The sequence below is a fragment of the Equus asinus genome, chromosome 22, assembly GCF_041296235.1.
Source record: "Equus asinus isolate D_3611 breed Donkey chromosome 22, EquAss-T2T_v2, whole genome shotgun sequence".
Taxonomy (NCBI): Eukaryota; Metazoa; Chordata; class Mammalia; order Perissodactyla; family Equidae; genus Equus; species Equus asinus.
In genome coordinates this window covers 43,758,601-43,774,342 of record NC_091811.1, presented here as the reverse complement: position 1 = coordinate 43,774,342, position 15,742 = coordinate 43,758,601, and the positions used below count along the sequence as shown (strand labels likewise).

General features: G+C 67.9%; 1 protein-coding gene across 1 annotated transcript; it reads right to left on the bottom strand.

Moving 5' to 3' along the window:
• Positions 1-1,456: 1,456 nt before the first annotated feature.
• On the bottom strand, positions 1,457-3,342 carry LOC139041535 (uncharacterized; the record flags this gene model as incomplete). The annotated part of the gene is made up of 4 exons (XM_070494184.1): positions 1,457-1,817; positions 1,902-2,126; positions 2,201-2,391; positions 3,052-3,342. Coding segments are annotated over 4 exons (1,068 nt in total), but the record flags the coding sequence as incomplete, so codon positions are not given.
• Between the last annotated feature and the right edge of the window lie 12,400 nt (positions 3,343-15,742).

Here is a 15,742-nt window from a genome sequence, read left to right as displayed (position 1 = left end):
TCCTCTTGCCCCTGACACCTCAGCCGAGGGTCCCGTGGTCCCTGATCCTCCCGGTGCTGGTCCGCTCGCCACGGTGACTCCGGCTGTTGGCCCACTGGTTCCTGCACTTCCAGCTGCTGCTGCCGTTGACTCCCTCGGGCCTGAAGACGACGGCCCCGTGGTCGCGGATCCCTGTGCCGACGGTCCGCTTGTTCCTGACCCTCCTGGGGCTGGTCGGGTGGTTGCTGACGCTTCCGCTGATGGTCCTGGGCTCCGTGGTGCTCCACTTGCTGCTCCCCTTGACCCCGTGACTTCCGCTGCGGGTCCGGTTGTCCCTGACCCTACCGCAGATGACCCAGTCGTCTCCGGGCCTACGACGGGCTGTCCCGTGGTCCCTGATGCTCCAGCTGGTGACCCGCTTGTCCCTGATCCCTCAGCTGATACCCGAGTTGCTCCTGATCCTCCTGGTGACGACGGGCCAGCTGTCCCTGTCAACCCAGACGACGGTCCAGGCGTCCTTGAGCCCTCGGCTGAGACTCCAGTTGTCCCTGACCCTTCACCTGAAGCTCCAGTTGTCCCTGTTCCCACCGCAGCCGAGCCAGTCGCCTCGGACCCGACGACAGATGGGCCACCGGTGCCCGTTACTCTGGCTCTTGGCCCAGGAGTCTCTGACGCTCCAGCTGACGGCCTTGAGGTCCCGGGCCCTCCGGTTGCCGGTCCCGTAGCCCCTGTGTCTCCAGCGGATGGCCGCGTTGCTTCGGACCTTCCACCCGACGACGCGGTTGTCCCCGGCCTTGCCTCTGACGGTCCGGTCGTCCCGGACCCTCCAGCGGAGGCTCCAGGGGTCCCTGAGCCCACAGCAGGTGGCCCAGTGGTCGCTGATCCTACCCCAGGTGGCCCAGTGGAACCTGCCCCTCCGGCTGCTTGGCCAGTTGTCCCTGGCGCTTCAGCTGATGGGGCTGCGGTCCCCGATACGCCACCTGCTGGCCCTGTGGTCTCCAATCGCCCCGCTGAGGCTCCAGGCGCTCCCGATGCAGGGGCTGATGGTCCAGCTGTCGGGGACTCTCCCACTGGTGGTCCAGTTGCCCTTGGCCCTACAACAGATGGTCCGGTGGTCCCTGGCCCCGCAACGGTCGGCCCGGGGGAACCTGCCACTCTGCCTGATGGTCCAGTGGCCGTTGACCCTCCAGCTGCCGGTCCCGTTGTCACTGACCCTTCAGCGGGTGGTCCTGCGGTCCGCGACGCGGCCGTGGCTGGTCCGGTTGCCCCTGTGACCCCAGCCGTTGGCCCACTTGTTCCTGACCTTCCGGCTGGCGGCCCAGTTGTCCTGGAGCCCGCGACAGGCGCAGCGGTGCTTCCTGATCCCTCAGCTGCTGGCCCTGTGGTCGCCGATACCCCGGCCCCCGGCCCTGTTGTCGCCCCTCGGCCAGCTGCTGCTCCAGTGGTTCCGGATCCTCCGGGTGATGGTCCAGGTGTCTCAGTCGCTCCAGACGAGGGTCTGGCGGTCCCGGACACCTCCGACGATGGTCCGGTTGGTCCTGAGCTTCCAGCTGATGATCCAGTTGTCCCTGACCCTTGAGCTGGTGGGCCGGTTGCCCCTGATGCCACGACAGGTGGTGCACTGCTCTCCGACCCTACCGAAGACGGCCCGCTGGTCCCTGGCGCGCCGGCTGATGACCCAGTGGTCGCTGATCCTTCCGCTGGGGCTCCACTTGTGGCTAACCCTCCCGGCGGGGGCCCGGTTGTCCCTGTGGCTCCAGGCAATGTGCCACTTGTCCCTGATCCTTGAGCTGCCGCTCCAGTGGTCCCGGGGCCCCCGGTGGACAGTCCTCTTGCCCCTGACACCTCAGCCGAGGGTCCCGTGGTCCCTGATCCTCCCGGTGCTGGTCCGCTCGCCACGGTGACTCCGGCTGTTGGCCCACTGGTTCCTGCACTTCCAGCTGCTGCTGCCGTTGACTCCCTCGGGCCTGAAGACGACGGCCCCGTGGTCGCGGATCCCTGTGCCGACGGTCCGCTTGTTCCTGACCCTCCTGGGGCTGGTCGGGTGGTTGCTGACGCTTCCGCTGATGGTCCTGGGCTCCGTGGTGCTCCACTTGCTGCTCCCCTTGACCCCGTGACTTCCGCTGCGGGTCCGGTTGTCCCTGACCCTACCGCAGATGACCCAGTCGTCTCCGGGCCTACGACGGGCTGTCCCGTGGTCCCTGATGCTCCAGCTGGTGACCCGCTTGTCCCTGATCCCTCAGCTGATACCCGAGTTGCTCCTGATCCTCCTGGTGACGACGGGCCAGCTGTCCCTGTCAACCCAGACGACGGTCCAGGCGTCCTTGAGCCCTCGGCTGAGACTCCAGTTGTCCCTGACCCTTCACCTGAAGCTCCAGTTGTCCCTGTTCCCACCGCAGCCGAGCCAGTCGCCTCGGACCCGACGACAGATGGGCCACCGGTGCCCGTTACTCTGGCTCTTGGCCCAGGAGTCTCTGACGCTCCAGCTGACGGCCTTGAGGTCCCGGGCCCTCCGGTTGCCGGTCCCGTAGCCCCTGTGTCTCCAGCGGATGGCCGCGTTGCTTCGGACCTTCCACCCGACGACGCGGTTGTCCCCGGCCTTGCCTCTGACGGTCCGGTCGTCCCGGACCCTCCAGCGGAGGCTCCAGGGGTCCCTGAGCCCACAGCAGGTGGCCCAGTGGTCGCTGATCCTACCCCAGGTGGCCCAGTGGAACCTGCCCCTCCGGCTGCTTGGCCAGTTGTCCCTGGCGCTTCAGCTGATGGGGCTGCGGTCCCCGATACGCCACCTGCTGGCCCTGTGGTCTCCAATCGCCCCGCTGAGGCTCCAGGCGCTCCCGATGCGGGGGCTGATGGTCCAGCTGTCGGGGACTCTCCCACTGGTGGTCCAGTTGCCCTTGGCCCTACAACAGATGGTCCGGTGGTCCCTGGCCCCGCAACGGTCGGCCCGGGGGAACCTGCCACTCTGCCTGATGGTCCAGTGGCCGTTGACCCTCCAGCTGCCGGTCCCGTTGTCACTGACCCTTCAGCGGGTGGTCCTGCGGTCCGCGACGCGGCCGTGGCTGGTCCGGTTGCCCCTGTGACCCCAGCCGTTGGCCCACTTGTTCCTGACCTTCCGGCTGGCGGCCCAGTTGTCCTGGAGCCCGCGACAGGCGCAGCGGTGCTTCCTGATCCCTCAGCTGCTGGCCCTGTGGTCGCCGATACCCCGGCCCCCGGCCCTGTTGTCGCCCCTCGGCCAGCTGCTGCTCCAGTGGTTCCGGATCCTCCGGGTGATGGTCCAGGTGTCTCAGTCGCTCCAGACGAGGGTCTGGCGGTCCCGGACACCTCCGACGATGGTCCGGTTGGTCCTGAGCTTCCAGCTGATGATCCAGTTGTCCCTGACCCTTGAGCTGGTGGGCCGGTTGCCCCTGATGCCACGACAGGTGGTGCACTGCTCTCCGACCCTACCGAAGACGGCCCGCTGGTCCCTGGCGCGCCGGCTGATGACCCAGTGGTCGCTGATCCTTCCGCTGGGGCTCCACTTGTGGCTAACCCTCCCGGCGGGGGCCCGGTTGTCCCTGTGGCTCCAGGCAATGTGCCACTTGTCCCTGATCCTTGAGCTGCCGCTCCAGTGGTCCCGGGGCCCCCGGTGGACAGTCCTCTTGCCCCTGACACCTCAGCCGAGGGTCCCGTGGTCCCTGATCCTCCCGGTGCTGGTCCGCTCGCCACGGTGACTCCGGCTGTTGGCCCACTGGTTCCTGCACTTCCAGCTGCTGCTGCCGTTGACTCCCTCGGGCCTGAAGACGACGGCCCCGTGGTCGCGGATCCCTGTGCCGACGGTCCGCTTGTTCCTGACCCTCCTGGGGCTGGTCGGGTGGTTGCTGACGCTTCCGCTGATGGTCCTGGGCTCCGTGGTGCTCCACTTGCTGCTCCCCTTGACCCCGTGACTTCCGCTGCGGGTCCGGTTGTCCCTGACCCTACCGCAGATGACCCAGTCGTCTCCGGGCCTACGACGGGCTGTCCCGTGGTCCCTGATGCTCCAGCTGGTGACCCGCTTGTCCCTGATCCCTCAGCTGATACCCGAGTTGCTCCTGATCCTCCTGGTGACGACGGGCCAGCTGTCCCTGTCAACCCAGACGACGGTCCAGGCGTCCTTGAGCCCTCGGCTGAGACTCCAGTTGTCCCTGACCCTTCACCTGAAGCTCCAGTTGTCCCTGTTCCCACCGCAGCCGAGCCAGTCGCCTCGGACCCGACGACAGATGGGCCACCGGTGCCCGTTACTCTGGCTCTTGGCCCAGGAGTCTCTGACGCTCCAGCTGACGGCCTTGAGGTCCCGGGCCCTCCGGTTGCCGGTCCCGTAGCCCCTGTGTCTCCAGCGGATGGCCGCGTTGCTTCGGACCTTCCACCCGACGACGCGGTTGTCCCCGGCCTTGCCTCTGACGGTCCGGTCGTCCCGGACCCTCCAGCGGAGGCTCCAGGGGTCCCTGAGCCCACAGCAGGTGGCCCAGTGGTCGCTGATCCTACCCCAGGTGGCCCAGTGGAACCTGCCCCTCCGGCTGCTTGGCCAGTTGTCCCTGGCGCTTCAGCTGATGGGGCTGCGGTCCCCGATACGCCACCTGCTGGCCCTGTGGTCTCCAATCGCCCCGCTGAGGCTCCAGGCGCTCCCGATGCGGGGGCTGATGGTCCAGCTGTCGGGGACTCTCCCACTGGTGGTCCAGTTGCCCTTGGCCCTACAACAGATGGTCCGGTGGTCCCTGGCCCCGCAACGGTCGGCCCGGGGGAACCTGCCACTCTGCCTGATGGTCCAGTGGCCGTTGACCCTCCAGCTGCCGGTCCCGTTGTCACTGACCCTTCAGCGGGTGGTCCTGCGGTCCGCGACGCGGCCGTGGCTGGTCCGGTTGCCCCTGTGACCCCAGCCGTTGGCCCACTTGTTCCTGACCTTCCGGCTGGCGGCCCAGTTGTCCTGGAGCCCGCGACAGGCGCAGCGGTGCTTCCTGATCCCTCAGCTGCTGGCCCTGTGGTCGCCGATACCCCGGCCCCCGGCCCTGTTGTCGCCCCTCGGCCAGCTGCTGCTCCAGTGGTTCCGGATCCTCCGGGTGATGGTCCAGGTGTCTCAGTCGCTCCAGACGAGGGTCTGGCGGTCCCGGACACCTCCGACGATGGTCCGGTTGGTCCTGAGCTTCCAGCTGATGATCCAGTTGTCCCTGACCCTTGAGCTGGTGGGCCGGTTGCCCCTGATGCCACGACAGGTGGTGCACTGCTCTCCGACCCTACCGAAGACGGCCCGCTGGTCCCTGGCGCGCCGGCTGATGACCCAGTGGTCGCTGATCCTTCCGCTGGGGCTCCACTTGTGGCTAACCCTCCCGGCGGGGGCCCGGTTGTCCCTGTGGCTCCAGGCAATGTGCCACTTGTCCCTGATCCTTGAGCTGCCGCTCCAGTGGTCCCGGGGCCCCCGGTGGACAGTCCTCTTGCCCCTGACACCTCAGCCGAGGGTCCCGTGGTCCCTGATCCTCCCGGTGCTGGTCCGCTCGCCACGGTGACTCCGGCTGTTGGCCCACTGGTTCCTGCACTTCCAGCTGCTGCTGCCGTTGACTCCCTCGGGCCTGAAGACGACGGCCCCGTGGTCGCGGATCCCTGTGCCGACGGTCCGCTTGTTCCTGACCCTCCTGGGGCTGGTCGGGTGGTTGCTGACGCTTCCGCTGATGGTCCTGGGCTCCGTGGTGCTCCACTTGCTGCTCCCCTTGACCCCGTGACTTCCGCTGCGGGTCCGGTTGTCCCTGACCCTACCGCAGATGACCCAGTCGTCTCCGGGCCTACGACGGGCTGTCCCGTGGTCCCTGATGCTCCAGCTGGTGACCCGCTTGTCCCTGATCCCTCAGCTGATACCCGAGTTGCTCCTGATCCTCCTGGTGACGACGGGCCAGCTGTCCCTGTCAACCCAGACGACGGTCCAGGCGTCCTTGAGCCCTCGGCTGAGACTCCAGTTGTCCCTGACCCTTCACCTGAAGCTCCAGTTGTCCCTGTTCCCACCGCAGCCGAGCCAGTCGCCTCGGACCCGACGACAGATGGGCCACCGGTGCCCGTTACTCTGGCTCTTGGCCCAGGAGTCTCTGACGCTCCAGCTGACGGCCTTGAGGTCCCGGGCCCTCCGGTTGCCGGTCCCGTAGCCCCTGTGTCTCCAGCGGATGGCCGCGTTGCTTCGGACCTTCCACCCGACGACGCGGTTGTCCCCGGCCTTGCCTCTGACGGTCCGGTCGTCCCGGACCCTCCAGCGGAGGCTCCAGGGGTCCCTGAGCCCACAGCAGGTGGCCCAGTGGTCGCTGATTCTACCCCAGGTGGCCCAGTGGAACCTGCCCCTCCGGCTGCTTGGCCAGTTGTCCCTGGCGCTTCAGCTGATGGGGCTGCGGTCCCCGATACGCCACCTGCTGGCCCTGTGGTCTCCAATCGCCCCGCTGAGGCTCCAGGCGCTCCCGATGCGGGGGCTGATGGTCCAGCTGTCGGGGACTCTCCCACTGGTGGTCCAGTTGCCCTTGGCCCTACAACAGATGGTCCGGTGGTCCCTGGCCCCGCAACGGTCGGCCCGGGGGAACCTGCCACTCTGCCTGATGGTCCAGTGGCCGTTGACCCTCCAGCTGCCGGTCCCGTTGTCACTGACCCTTCAGCGGGTGGTCCTGCGGTCCGCGACGCGGCCGTGGCTGGTCCGGTTGCCCCTGTGACCCCAGCCGTTGGCCCACTTGTTCCTGACCTTCCGGCTGGCGGCCCAGTTGTCCTGGAGCCCGCGACAGGCGCAGCGGTGCTTCCTGATCCCTCAGCTGCTGGCCCTGTGGTCGCCGATACCCCGGCCCCCGGCCCTGTTGTCGCCCCTCGGCCAGCTGCTGCTCCAGTGGTTCCGGATCCTCCGGGTGATGGTCCAGGTGTCTCAGTCGCTCCAGACGAGGGTCTGGCGGTCCCGGACACCTCCGACGATGGTCCGGTTGGTCCTGAGCTTCCAGCTGATGATCCAGTTGTCCCTGACCCTTGAGCTGGTGGGCCGGTTGCCCCTGATGCCACGACAGGTGGTGCACTGCTCTCCGACCCTACCGAAGACGGCCCGCTGGTCCCTGGCGCGCCGGCTGATGACCCAGTGGTCGCTGATCCTTCCGCTGGGGCTCCACTTGTGGCTAACCCTCCCGGCGGGGGCCCGGTTGTCCCTGTGGCTCCAGGCAATGTGCCACTTGTCCCTGATCCTTGAGCTGCCGCTCCAGTGGTCCCGGGGCCCCCGGTGGACAGTCCTCTTGCCCCTGACACCTCAGCCGAGGGTCCCGTGGTCCCTGATCCTCCCGGTGCTGGTCCGCTCGCCACGGTGACTCCGGCTGTTGGCCCACTGGTTCCTGCACTTCCAGCTGCTGCTGCCGTTGACTCCCTCGGGCCTGAAGACGACGGCCCCGTGGTCGCGGATCCCTGTGCCGACGGTCCGCTTGTTCCTGACCCTCCTGGGGCTGGTCGGGTGGTTGCTGACGCTTCCGCTGATGGTCCTGGGCTCCGTGGTGCTCCACTTGCTGCTCCCCTTGACCCCGTGACTTCCGCTGCGGGTCCGGTTGTCCCTGACCCTACCGCAGATGACCCAGTCGTCTCCGGGCCTACGACGGGCTGTCCCGTGGTCCCTGATGCTCCAGCTGGTGACCCGCTTGTCCCTGATCCCTCAGCTGATACCCGAGTTGCTCCTGATCCTCCTGGTGACGACGGGCCAGCTGTCCCTGTCAACCCAGACGACGGTCCAGGCGTCCTTGAGCCCTCGGCTGAGACTCCAGTTGTCCCTGACCCTTCACCTGAAGCTCCAGTTGTCCCTGTTCCCACCGCAGCCGAGCCAGTCGCCTCGGACCCGACGACAGATGGGCCACCGGTGCCCGTTACTCTGGCTCTTGGCCCAGGAGTCTCTGACGCTCCAGCTGACGGCCTTGAGGTCCCGGGCCCTCCGGTTGCCGGTCCCGTAGCCCCTGTGTCTCCAGCGGATGGCCGCGTTGCTTCGGACCTTCCACCCGACGACGCGGTTGTCCCCGGCCTTGCCTCTGACGGTCCGGTCGTCCCGGACCCTCCAGCGGAGGCTCCAGGGGTCCCTGAGCCCACAGCAGGTGGCCCAGTGGTCGCTGATTCTACCCCAGGTGGCCCAGTGGAACCTGCCCCTCCGGCTGCTTGGCCAGTTGTCCCTGGCGCTTCAGCTGATGGGGCTGCGGTCCCCGATACGCCACCTGCTGGCCCTGTGGTCTCCAATCGCCCCGCTGAGGCTCCAGGCGCTCCCGATGCGGGGGCTGATGGTCCAGCTGTCGGGGACTCTCCCACTGGTGGTCCAGTTGCCCTTGGCCCTACAACAGATGGTCCGGTGGTCCCTGGCCCCGCAACGGTCGGCCCGGGGGAACCTGCCACTCTGCCTGATGGTCCAGTGGCCGTTGACCCTCCAGCTGCCGGTCCCGTTGTCACTGACCCTTCAGCGGGTGGTCCTGCGGTCCGCGACGCGGCCGTGGCTGGTCCGGTTGCCCCTGTGACCCCAGCCGTTGGCCCACTTGTTCCTGACCTTCCGGCTGGCGGCCCAGTTGTCCTGGAGCCCGCGACAGGCGCAGCGGTGCTTCCTGATCCCTCAGCTGCTGGCCCTGTGGTCGCCGATACCCCGGCCCCCGGCCCTGTTGTCGCCCCTCGGCCAGCTGCTGCTCCAGTGGTTCCGGATCCTCCGGGTGATGGTCCAGGTGTCTCAGTCGCTCCAGACGAGGGTCTGGCGGTCCCGGACACCTCCGACGATGGTCCGGTTGGTCCTGAGCTTCCAGCTGATGATCCAGTTGTCCCTGACCCTTGAGCTGGTGGGCCGGTTGCCCCTGATGCCACGACAGGTGGTGCACTGCTCTCCGACCCTACCGAAGACGGCCCGCTGGTCCCTGGCGCGCCGGCTGATGACCCAGTGGTCGCTGATCCTTCCGCTGGGGCTCCACTTGTGGCTAACCCTCCCGGCGGGGGCCCGGTTGTCCCTGTGGCTCCAGGCAATGTGCCACTTGTCCCTGATCCTTGAGCTGCCGCTCCAGTGGTCCCGGGGCCCCCGGTGGACAGTCCTCTTGCCCCTGACACCTCAGCCGAGGGTCCCGTGGTCCCTGATCCTCCCGGTGCTGGTCCGCTCGCCACGGTGACTCCGGCTGTTGGCCCACTGGTTCCTGCACTTCCAGCTGCTGCTGCCGTTGACTCCCTCGGGCCTGAAGACGACGGCCCCGTGGTCGCGGATCCCTGTGCCGACGGTCCGCTTGTTCCTGACCCTCCTGGGGCTGGTCGGGTGGTTGCTGACGCTTCCGCTGATGGTCCTGGGCTCCGTGGTGCTCCACTTGCTGCTCCCCTTGACCCCGTGACTTCCGCTGCGGGTCCGGTTGTCCCTGACCCTACCGCAGATGACCCAGTCGTCTCCGGGCCTACGACGGGCTGTCCCGTGGTCCCTGATGCTCCAGCTGGTGACCCGCTTGTCCCTGATCCCTCAGCTGATACCCGAGTTGCTCCTGATCCTCCTGGTGACGACGGGCCAGCTGTCCCTGTCAACCCAGACGACGGTCCAGGCGTCCTTGAGCCCTCGGCTGAGACTCCAGTTGTCCCTGACCCTTCACCTGAAGCTCCAGTTGTCCCTGTTCCCACCGCAGCCGAGCCAGTCGCCTCGGACCCGACGACAGATGGGCCACCGGTGCCCGTTACTCTGGCTCTTGGCCCAGGAGTCTCTGACGCTCCAGCTGACGGCCTTGAGGTCCCGGGCCCTCCGGTTGCCGGTCCCGTAGCCCCTGTGTCTCCAGCGGATGGCCGCGTTGCTTCGGACCTTCCACCCGACGACGCGGTTGTCCCCGGCCTTGCCTCTGACGGTCCGGTCGTCCCGGACCCTCCAGCGGAGGCTCCAGGGGTCCCTGAGCCCACAGCAGGTGGCCCAGTGGTCGCTGATCCTACCCCAGGTGGCCCAGTGGAACCTGCCCCTCCGGCTGCTTGGCCAGTTGTCCCTGGCGCTTCAGCTGATGGGGCTGCGGTCCCCGATACGCCACCTGCTGGCCCTGTGGTCTCCAATCGCCCCGCTGAGGCTCCAGGCGCTCCCGATGCGGGGGCTGATGGTCCAGCTGTCGGGGACTCTCCCACTGGTGGTCCAGTTGCCCTTGGCCCTACAACAGATGGTCCGGTGGTCCCTGGCCCCCCAACGGTCGGCCCGGGGGAACCTGCCACTCTGCCTGATGGTCCAGTGGCCGTTGACCCTCCAGCTGCCGGTCCCGTTGTCACTGACCCTTCAGCGGGTGGTCCTGCGGTCCGCGACGCGGCCGTGGCTGGTCCGGTTGCCCCTGTGACCCCAGCCGTTGGCCCACTTGTTCCTGACCTTCCGGCTGGCGGCCCAGTTGTCCTGGAGCCCGCGACAGGCGCAGCGGTGCTTCCTGATCCCTCAGCTGCTGGCCCTGTGGTCGCCGATACCCCGGCCCCCGGCCCTGTTGTCGCCCCTCGGCCAGCTGCTGCTCCAGTGGTTCCGGATCCTCCGGGTGATGGTCCAGGTGTCTCAGTCGCTCCAGACGAGGGTCTGGCGGTCCCGGACACCTCCGACGATGGTCCGGTTGGTCCTGAGCTTCCAGCTGATGATCCAGTTGTCCCTGACCCTTGAGCTGGTGGGCCGGTTGCCCCTGATGCCACGACAGGTGGTGCACTGCTCTCCGACCCTACCGAAGACGGCCCGCTGGTCCCTGGCGCGCCGGCTGATGACCCAGTGGTCGCTGATCCTTCCGCTGGGGCTCCACTTGTGGCTAACCCTCCCGGCGGGGGCCCGGTTGTCCCTGTGGCTCCAGGCAATGTGCCACTTGTCCCTGATCCTTGAGCTGCCGCTCCAGTGGTCCCGGGGCCCCCGGTGGACAGTCCTCTTGCCCCTGACACCTCAGCCGAGGGTCCCGTGGTCCCTGATCCTCCCGGTGCTGGTCCGCTCGCCACGGTGACTCCGGCTGTTGGCCCACTGGTTCCTGCACTTCCAGCTGCTGCTGCCGTTGACTCCCTCGGGCCTGAAGACGACGGCCCCGTGGTCGCGGATCCCTGTGCCGACGGTCCGCTTGTTCCTGACCCTCCTGGGGCTGGTCGGGTGGTTGCTGACGCTTCCGCTGATGGTCCTGGGCTCCGTGGTGCTCCACTTGCTGCTCCCCTTGACCCCGTGACTTCCGCTGCGGGTCCGGTTGTCCCTGACCCTACCGCAGATGACCCAGTCGTCTCCGGGCCTACGACGGGCTGTCCCGTGGTCCCTGATGCTCCAGCTGGTGACCCGCTTGTCCCTGATCCCTCAGCTGATACCCGAGTTGCTCCTGATCCTCCTGGTGACGACGGGCCAGCTGTCCCTGTCAACCCAGACGACGGTCCAGGCGTCCTTGAGCCCTCGGCTGAGACTCCAGTTGTCCCTGACCCTTCACCTGAAGCTCCAGTTGTCCCTGTTCCCACCGCAGCCGAGCCAGTCGCCTCGGACCCGACGACAGATGGGCCACCGGTGCCCGTTACTCTGGCTCTTGGCCCAGGAGTCTCTGACGCTCCAGCTGACGGCCTTGAGGTCCCGGGCCCTCCGGTTGCCGGTCCCGTAGCCCCTGTGTCTCCAGCGGATGGCCGCGTTGCTTCGGACCTTCCACCCGACGACGCGGTTGTCCCCGGCCTTGCCTCTGACGGTCCGGTCGTCCCGGACCCTCCAGCGGAGGCTCCAGGGGTCCCTGAGCCCACAGCAGGTGGCCCAGTGGTCGCTGATCCTACCCCAGGTGGCCCAGTGGAACCTGCCCCTCCGGCTGCTTGGCCAGTTGTCCCTGGCGCTTCAGCTGATGGGGCTGCGGTCCCCGATACGCCACCTGCTGGCCCTGTGGTCTCCAATCGCCCCGCTGAGGTTCCAGGCGCTCCCGATGCGGGGGCTGATGGTCCAGCTGTCGGGGACTCTCCCACTGGTGGTCCAGTTGCCCTTGGCCCTACAACAGATGGTCCGGTGGTCCCTGGCCCCGCAACGGTCGGCCCGGGGGAACCTGCCACTCTGCCTGATGGTCCAGTGGCCGTTGACCCTCCAGCTGCCGGTCCCGTTGTCACTGACCCTTCAGCGGGTGGTCCTGCGGTCCGCGACGCGGCCGTGGCTGGTCCGGTTGCCCCTGTGACCCCAGCCGTTGGCCCACTTGTTCCTGACCTTCCGGCTGGCGGCCCAGTTGTCCTGGAGCCCGCGACAGGCGCAGCGGTGCTTCCTGATCCCTCAGCTGCTGGCCCTGTGGTCGCCGATACCCCGGCCCCCGGCCCTGTTGTCGCCCCTCGGCCAGCTGCTGCTCCAGTGGTTCCGGATCCTCCGGGTGATGGTCCAGGTGTCTCAGTCGCTCCAGACGAGGGTCTGGCGGTCCCGGACACCTCCGACGATGGTCCGGTTGGTCCTGAGCTTCCAGCTGATGATCCAGTTGTCCCTGACCCTTGAGCTGGTGGGCCGGTTGCCCCTGATGCCACGACAGGTGGTGCACTGCTCTCCGACCCTACCGAAGACGGCCCGCTGGTCCCTGGCGCGCCGGCTGATGACCCAGTGGTCGCTGATCCTTCCGCTGGGGCTCCACTTGTGGCTAACCCTCCCGGCGGGGGCCCGGTTGTCCCTGTGGCTCCAGGCAATGTGCCACTTGTCCCTGATCCTTGAGCTGCCGCTCCAGTGGTCCCGGGGCCCCCGGTGGACAGTCCTCTTGCCCCTGACACCTCAGCCGAGGGTCCCGTGGTCCCTGATCCTCCCGGTGCTGGTCCGCTCGCCACGGTGACTCCGGCTGTTGGCCCACTGGTTCCTGCACTTCCAGCTGCTGCTGCCGTTGACTCCCTCGGGCCTGAAGACGACGGCCCCGTGGTCGCGGATCCCTGTGCCGACGGTCCGCTTGTTCCTGACCCTCCTGGGGCTGGTCGGGTGGTTGCTGACGCTTCCGCTGATGGTCCTGGGCTCCGTGGTGCTCCACTTGCTGCTCCCCTTGACCCCGTGACTTCCGCTGCGGGTCCGGTTGTCCCTGACCCTACCGCAGATGACCCAGTCGTCTCCGGGCCTACGACGGGCTGTCCCGTGGTCCCTGATGCTCCAGCTGGTGACCCGCTTGTCCCTGATCCCTCAGCTGATACCCGAGTTGCTCCTGATCCTCCTGGTGACGACGGGCCAGCTGTCCCTGTCAACCCAGACGACGGTCCAGGCGTCCTTGAGCCCTCGGCTGAGACTCCAGTTGTCCCTGACCCTTCACCTGAAGCTCCAGTTGTCCCTGTTCCCACCGCAGCCGAGCCAGTCGCCTCGGACCCGACGACAGATGGGCCACCGGTGCCCGTTACTCTGGCTCTTGGCCCAGGAGTCTCTGACGCTCCAGCTGACGGCCTTGAGGTCCCGGGCCCTCCGGTTGCCGGTCCCGTAGCCCCTGTGTCTCCAGCGGATGGCCGCGTTGCTTCGGACCTTCCACCCGACGACGCGGTTGTCCCCGGCCTTGCCTCTGACGGTCCGGTCGTCCCGGACCCTCCAGCGGAGGCTCCAGGGGTCCCTGAGCCCACAGCAGGTGGCCCAGTGGTCGCTGATCCTACCCCAGGTGGCCCAGTGGAACCTGCCCCTCCGGCTGCTTGGCCAGTTGTCCCTGGCGCTTCAGCTGATGGGGCTGCGGTCCCCGATACGCCACCTGCTGGCCCTGTGGTCTCCAATCGCCCCGCTGAGGTTCCAGGCGCTCCCGATGCGGGGGCTGATGGTCCAGCTGTCGGGGACTCTCCCACTGGTGGTCCAGTTGCCCTTGGCCCTACAACAGATGGTCCGGTGGTCCCTGGCCCCGCAACGGTCGGCCCGGGGGAACCTGCCACTCTGCCTGATGGTCCAGTGGCCGTTGACCCTCCAGCTGCCGGTCCCGTTGTCACTGACCCTTCAGCGGGTGGTCCTGCGGTCCGCGACGCGGCCGTGGCTGGTCCGGTTGCCCCTGTGACCCCAGCCGTTGGCCCACTTGTTCCTGACCTTCCGGCTGGCGGCCCAGTTGTCCTGGAGCCCGCGACAGGCGCAGCGGTGCTTCCTGATCCCTCAGCTGCTGGCCCTGTGGTCGCCGATACCCCGGCCCCCGGCCCTGTTGTCGCCCCTCGGCCAGCTGCTGCTCCAGTGGTTCCGGATCCTCCGGGTGATGGTCCAGGTGTCTCAGTCGCTCCAGACGAGGGTCTGGCGGTCCCGGACACCTCCGACGATGGTCCGGTTGGTCCTGAGCTTCCAGCTGATGATCCAGTTGTCCCTGACCCTTGAGCTGGTGGGCCGGTTGCCCCTGATGCCACGACAGGTGGTGCACTGCTCTCCGACCCTACCGAAGACGGCCCGCTGGTCCCTGGCGCGCCGGCTGATGACCCAGTGGTCGCTGATCCTTCCGCTGGGGCTCCACTTGTGGCTAACCCTCCCGGCGGGGGCCCGGTTGTCCCTGTGGCTCCAGGCAATGTGCCACTTGTCCCTGATCCTTGAGCTGCCGCTCCAGTGGTCCCGGGGCCCCCGGTGGACAGTCCTCTTGCCCCTGACACCTCAGCCGAGGGTCCCGTGGTCCCTGATCCTCCCGGTGCTGGTCCGCTCGCCACGGTGACTCCGGCTGTTGGCCCACTGGTTCCTGCACTTCCAGCTGCTGCTGCCGTTGACTCCCTCGGGCCTGAAGACGACGGCCCCGTGGTCGCGGATCCCTGTGCCGACGGTCCGCTTGTTCCTGACCCTCCTGGGGCTGGTCGGGTGGTTGCTGACGCTTCCGCTGATGGTCCTGGGCTCCGTGGTGCTCCACTTGCTGCTCCCCTTGACCCCGTGACTTCCGCTGCGGGTCCAGTTGTCCCTGACCCTACCGCAGATGACCCAGTCGTCTCCGGGCCTACGACGGGCTGTCCCGTGGTCCCTGATGCTCCAGCTGGTGACCCGCTTGTCCCTGATCCCTCAGCTGATACCCGAGTTGCTCCTGATCCTCCTGGTGACGACGGGCCAGCTGTCCCTGTCAACCCAGACGACGGTCCAGGCGTCCTTGAGCCCTCGGCTGAGACTCCAGTTGTCCCTGACCCTTCACCTGAAGCTCCAGTTGTCCCTGTTCCCACCGCAGCCGAGCCAGTCGCCTCGGACCCGACGACAGATGGGCCACCGGTGCCCGTTACTCTGGCTCTTGGCCCAGGAGTCTCTGACGCTCCAGCTGACGGCCTTGAGGTCCCGGGCCCTCCGGTTGCCGGTCCCGTAGCCCCTGTGTCTCCAGCGGATGGCCGCGTTGCTTCGGACCTTCCACCCGACGACGCGGTTGTCCCCGGCCTTGCCTCTGACGGTCCGGTCGTCCCGGACCCTCCAGCAGAGGCTCCAGGGGTCCCTGAGCCCACAGCAGGTGGCCCAGTGGTCGCTGATCCTACCCCAGGTGGCCCAGTGGAACCTGCCCCTCCGGCTGCTTGGCCAGTTGTCCCTGGCGCTTCAGCTGATGGGGCTGCGGTCCCCGATACGCCACCTGCTGGCCCTGTGGTCTCCAATCGCCCCGCTGAGGCTCCAGGCGCTCCCGATGCGGGGGCTGATGGTCCAGCTGTCGGGGACTCTCCCACTGGTGGTCCAGTTGCCCTTGGCCCTACAACAGATGGTCCGGTGGTCCCTGGCCCCGCAACGGTCGGCCCGGGGGAACCTGCCACTCTGCCTGATGGTCCAGTGGCCGTTGACCCTCCAGCTGCCGGTCCCGTTGTCACTGACCCTTCAGCGGGTGGTCCTGCGGTCCGCGACGCGGCCGTGGCTGGTCCGGTTGCCCCTGTGACCCCAGCCGTTGGCCCACTTGTTCCTGACCTTCCGGCTGGC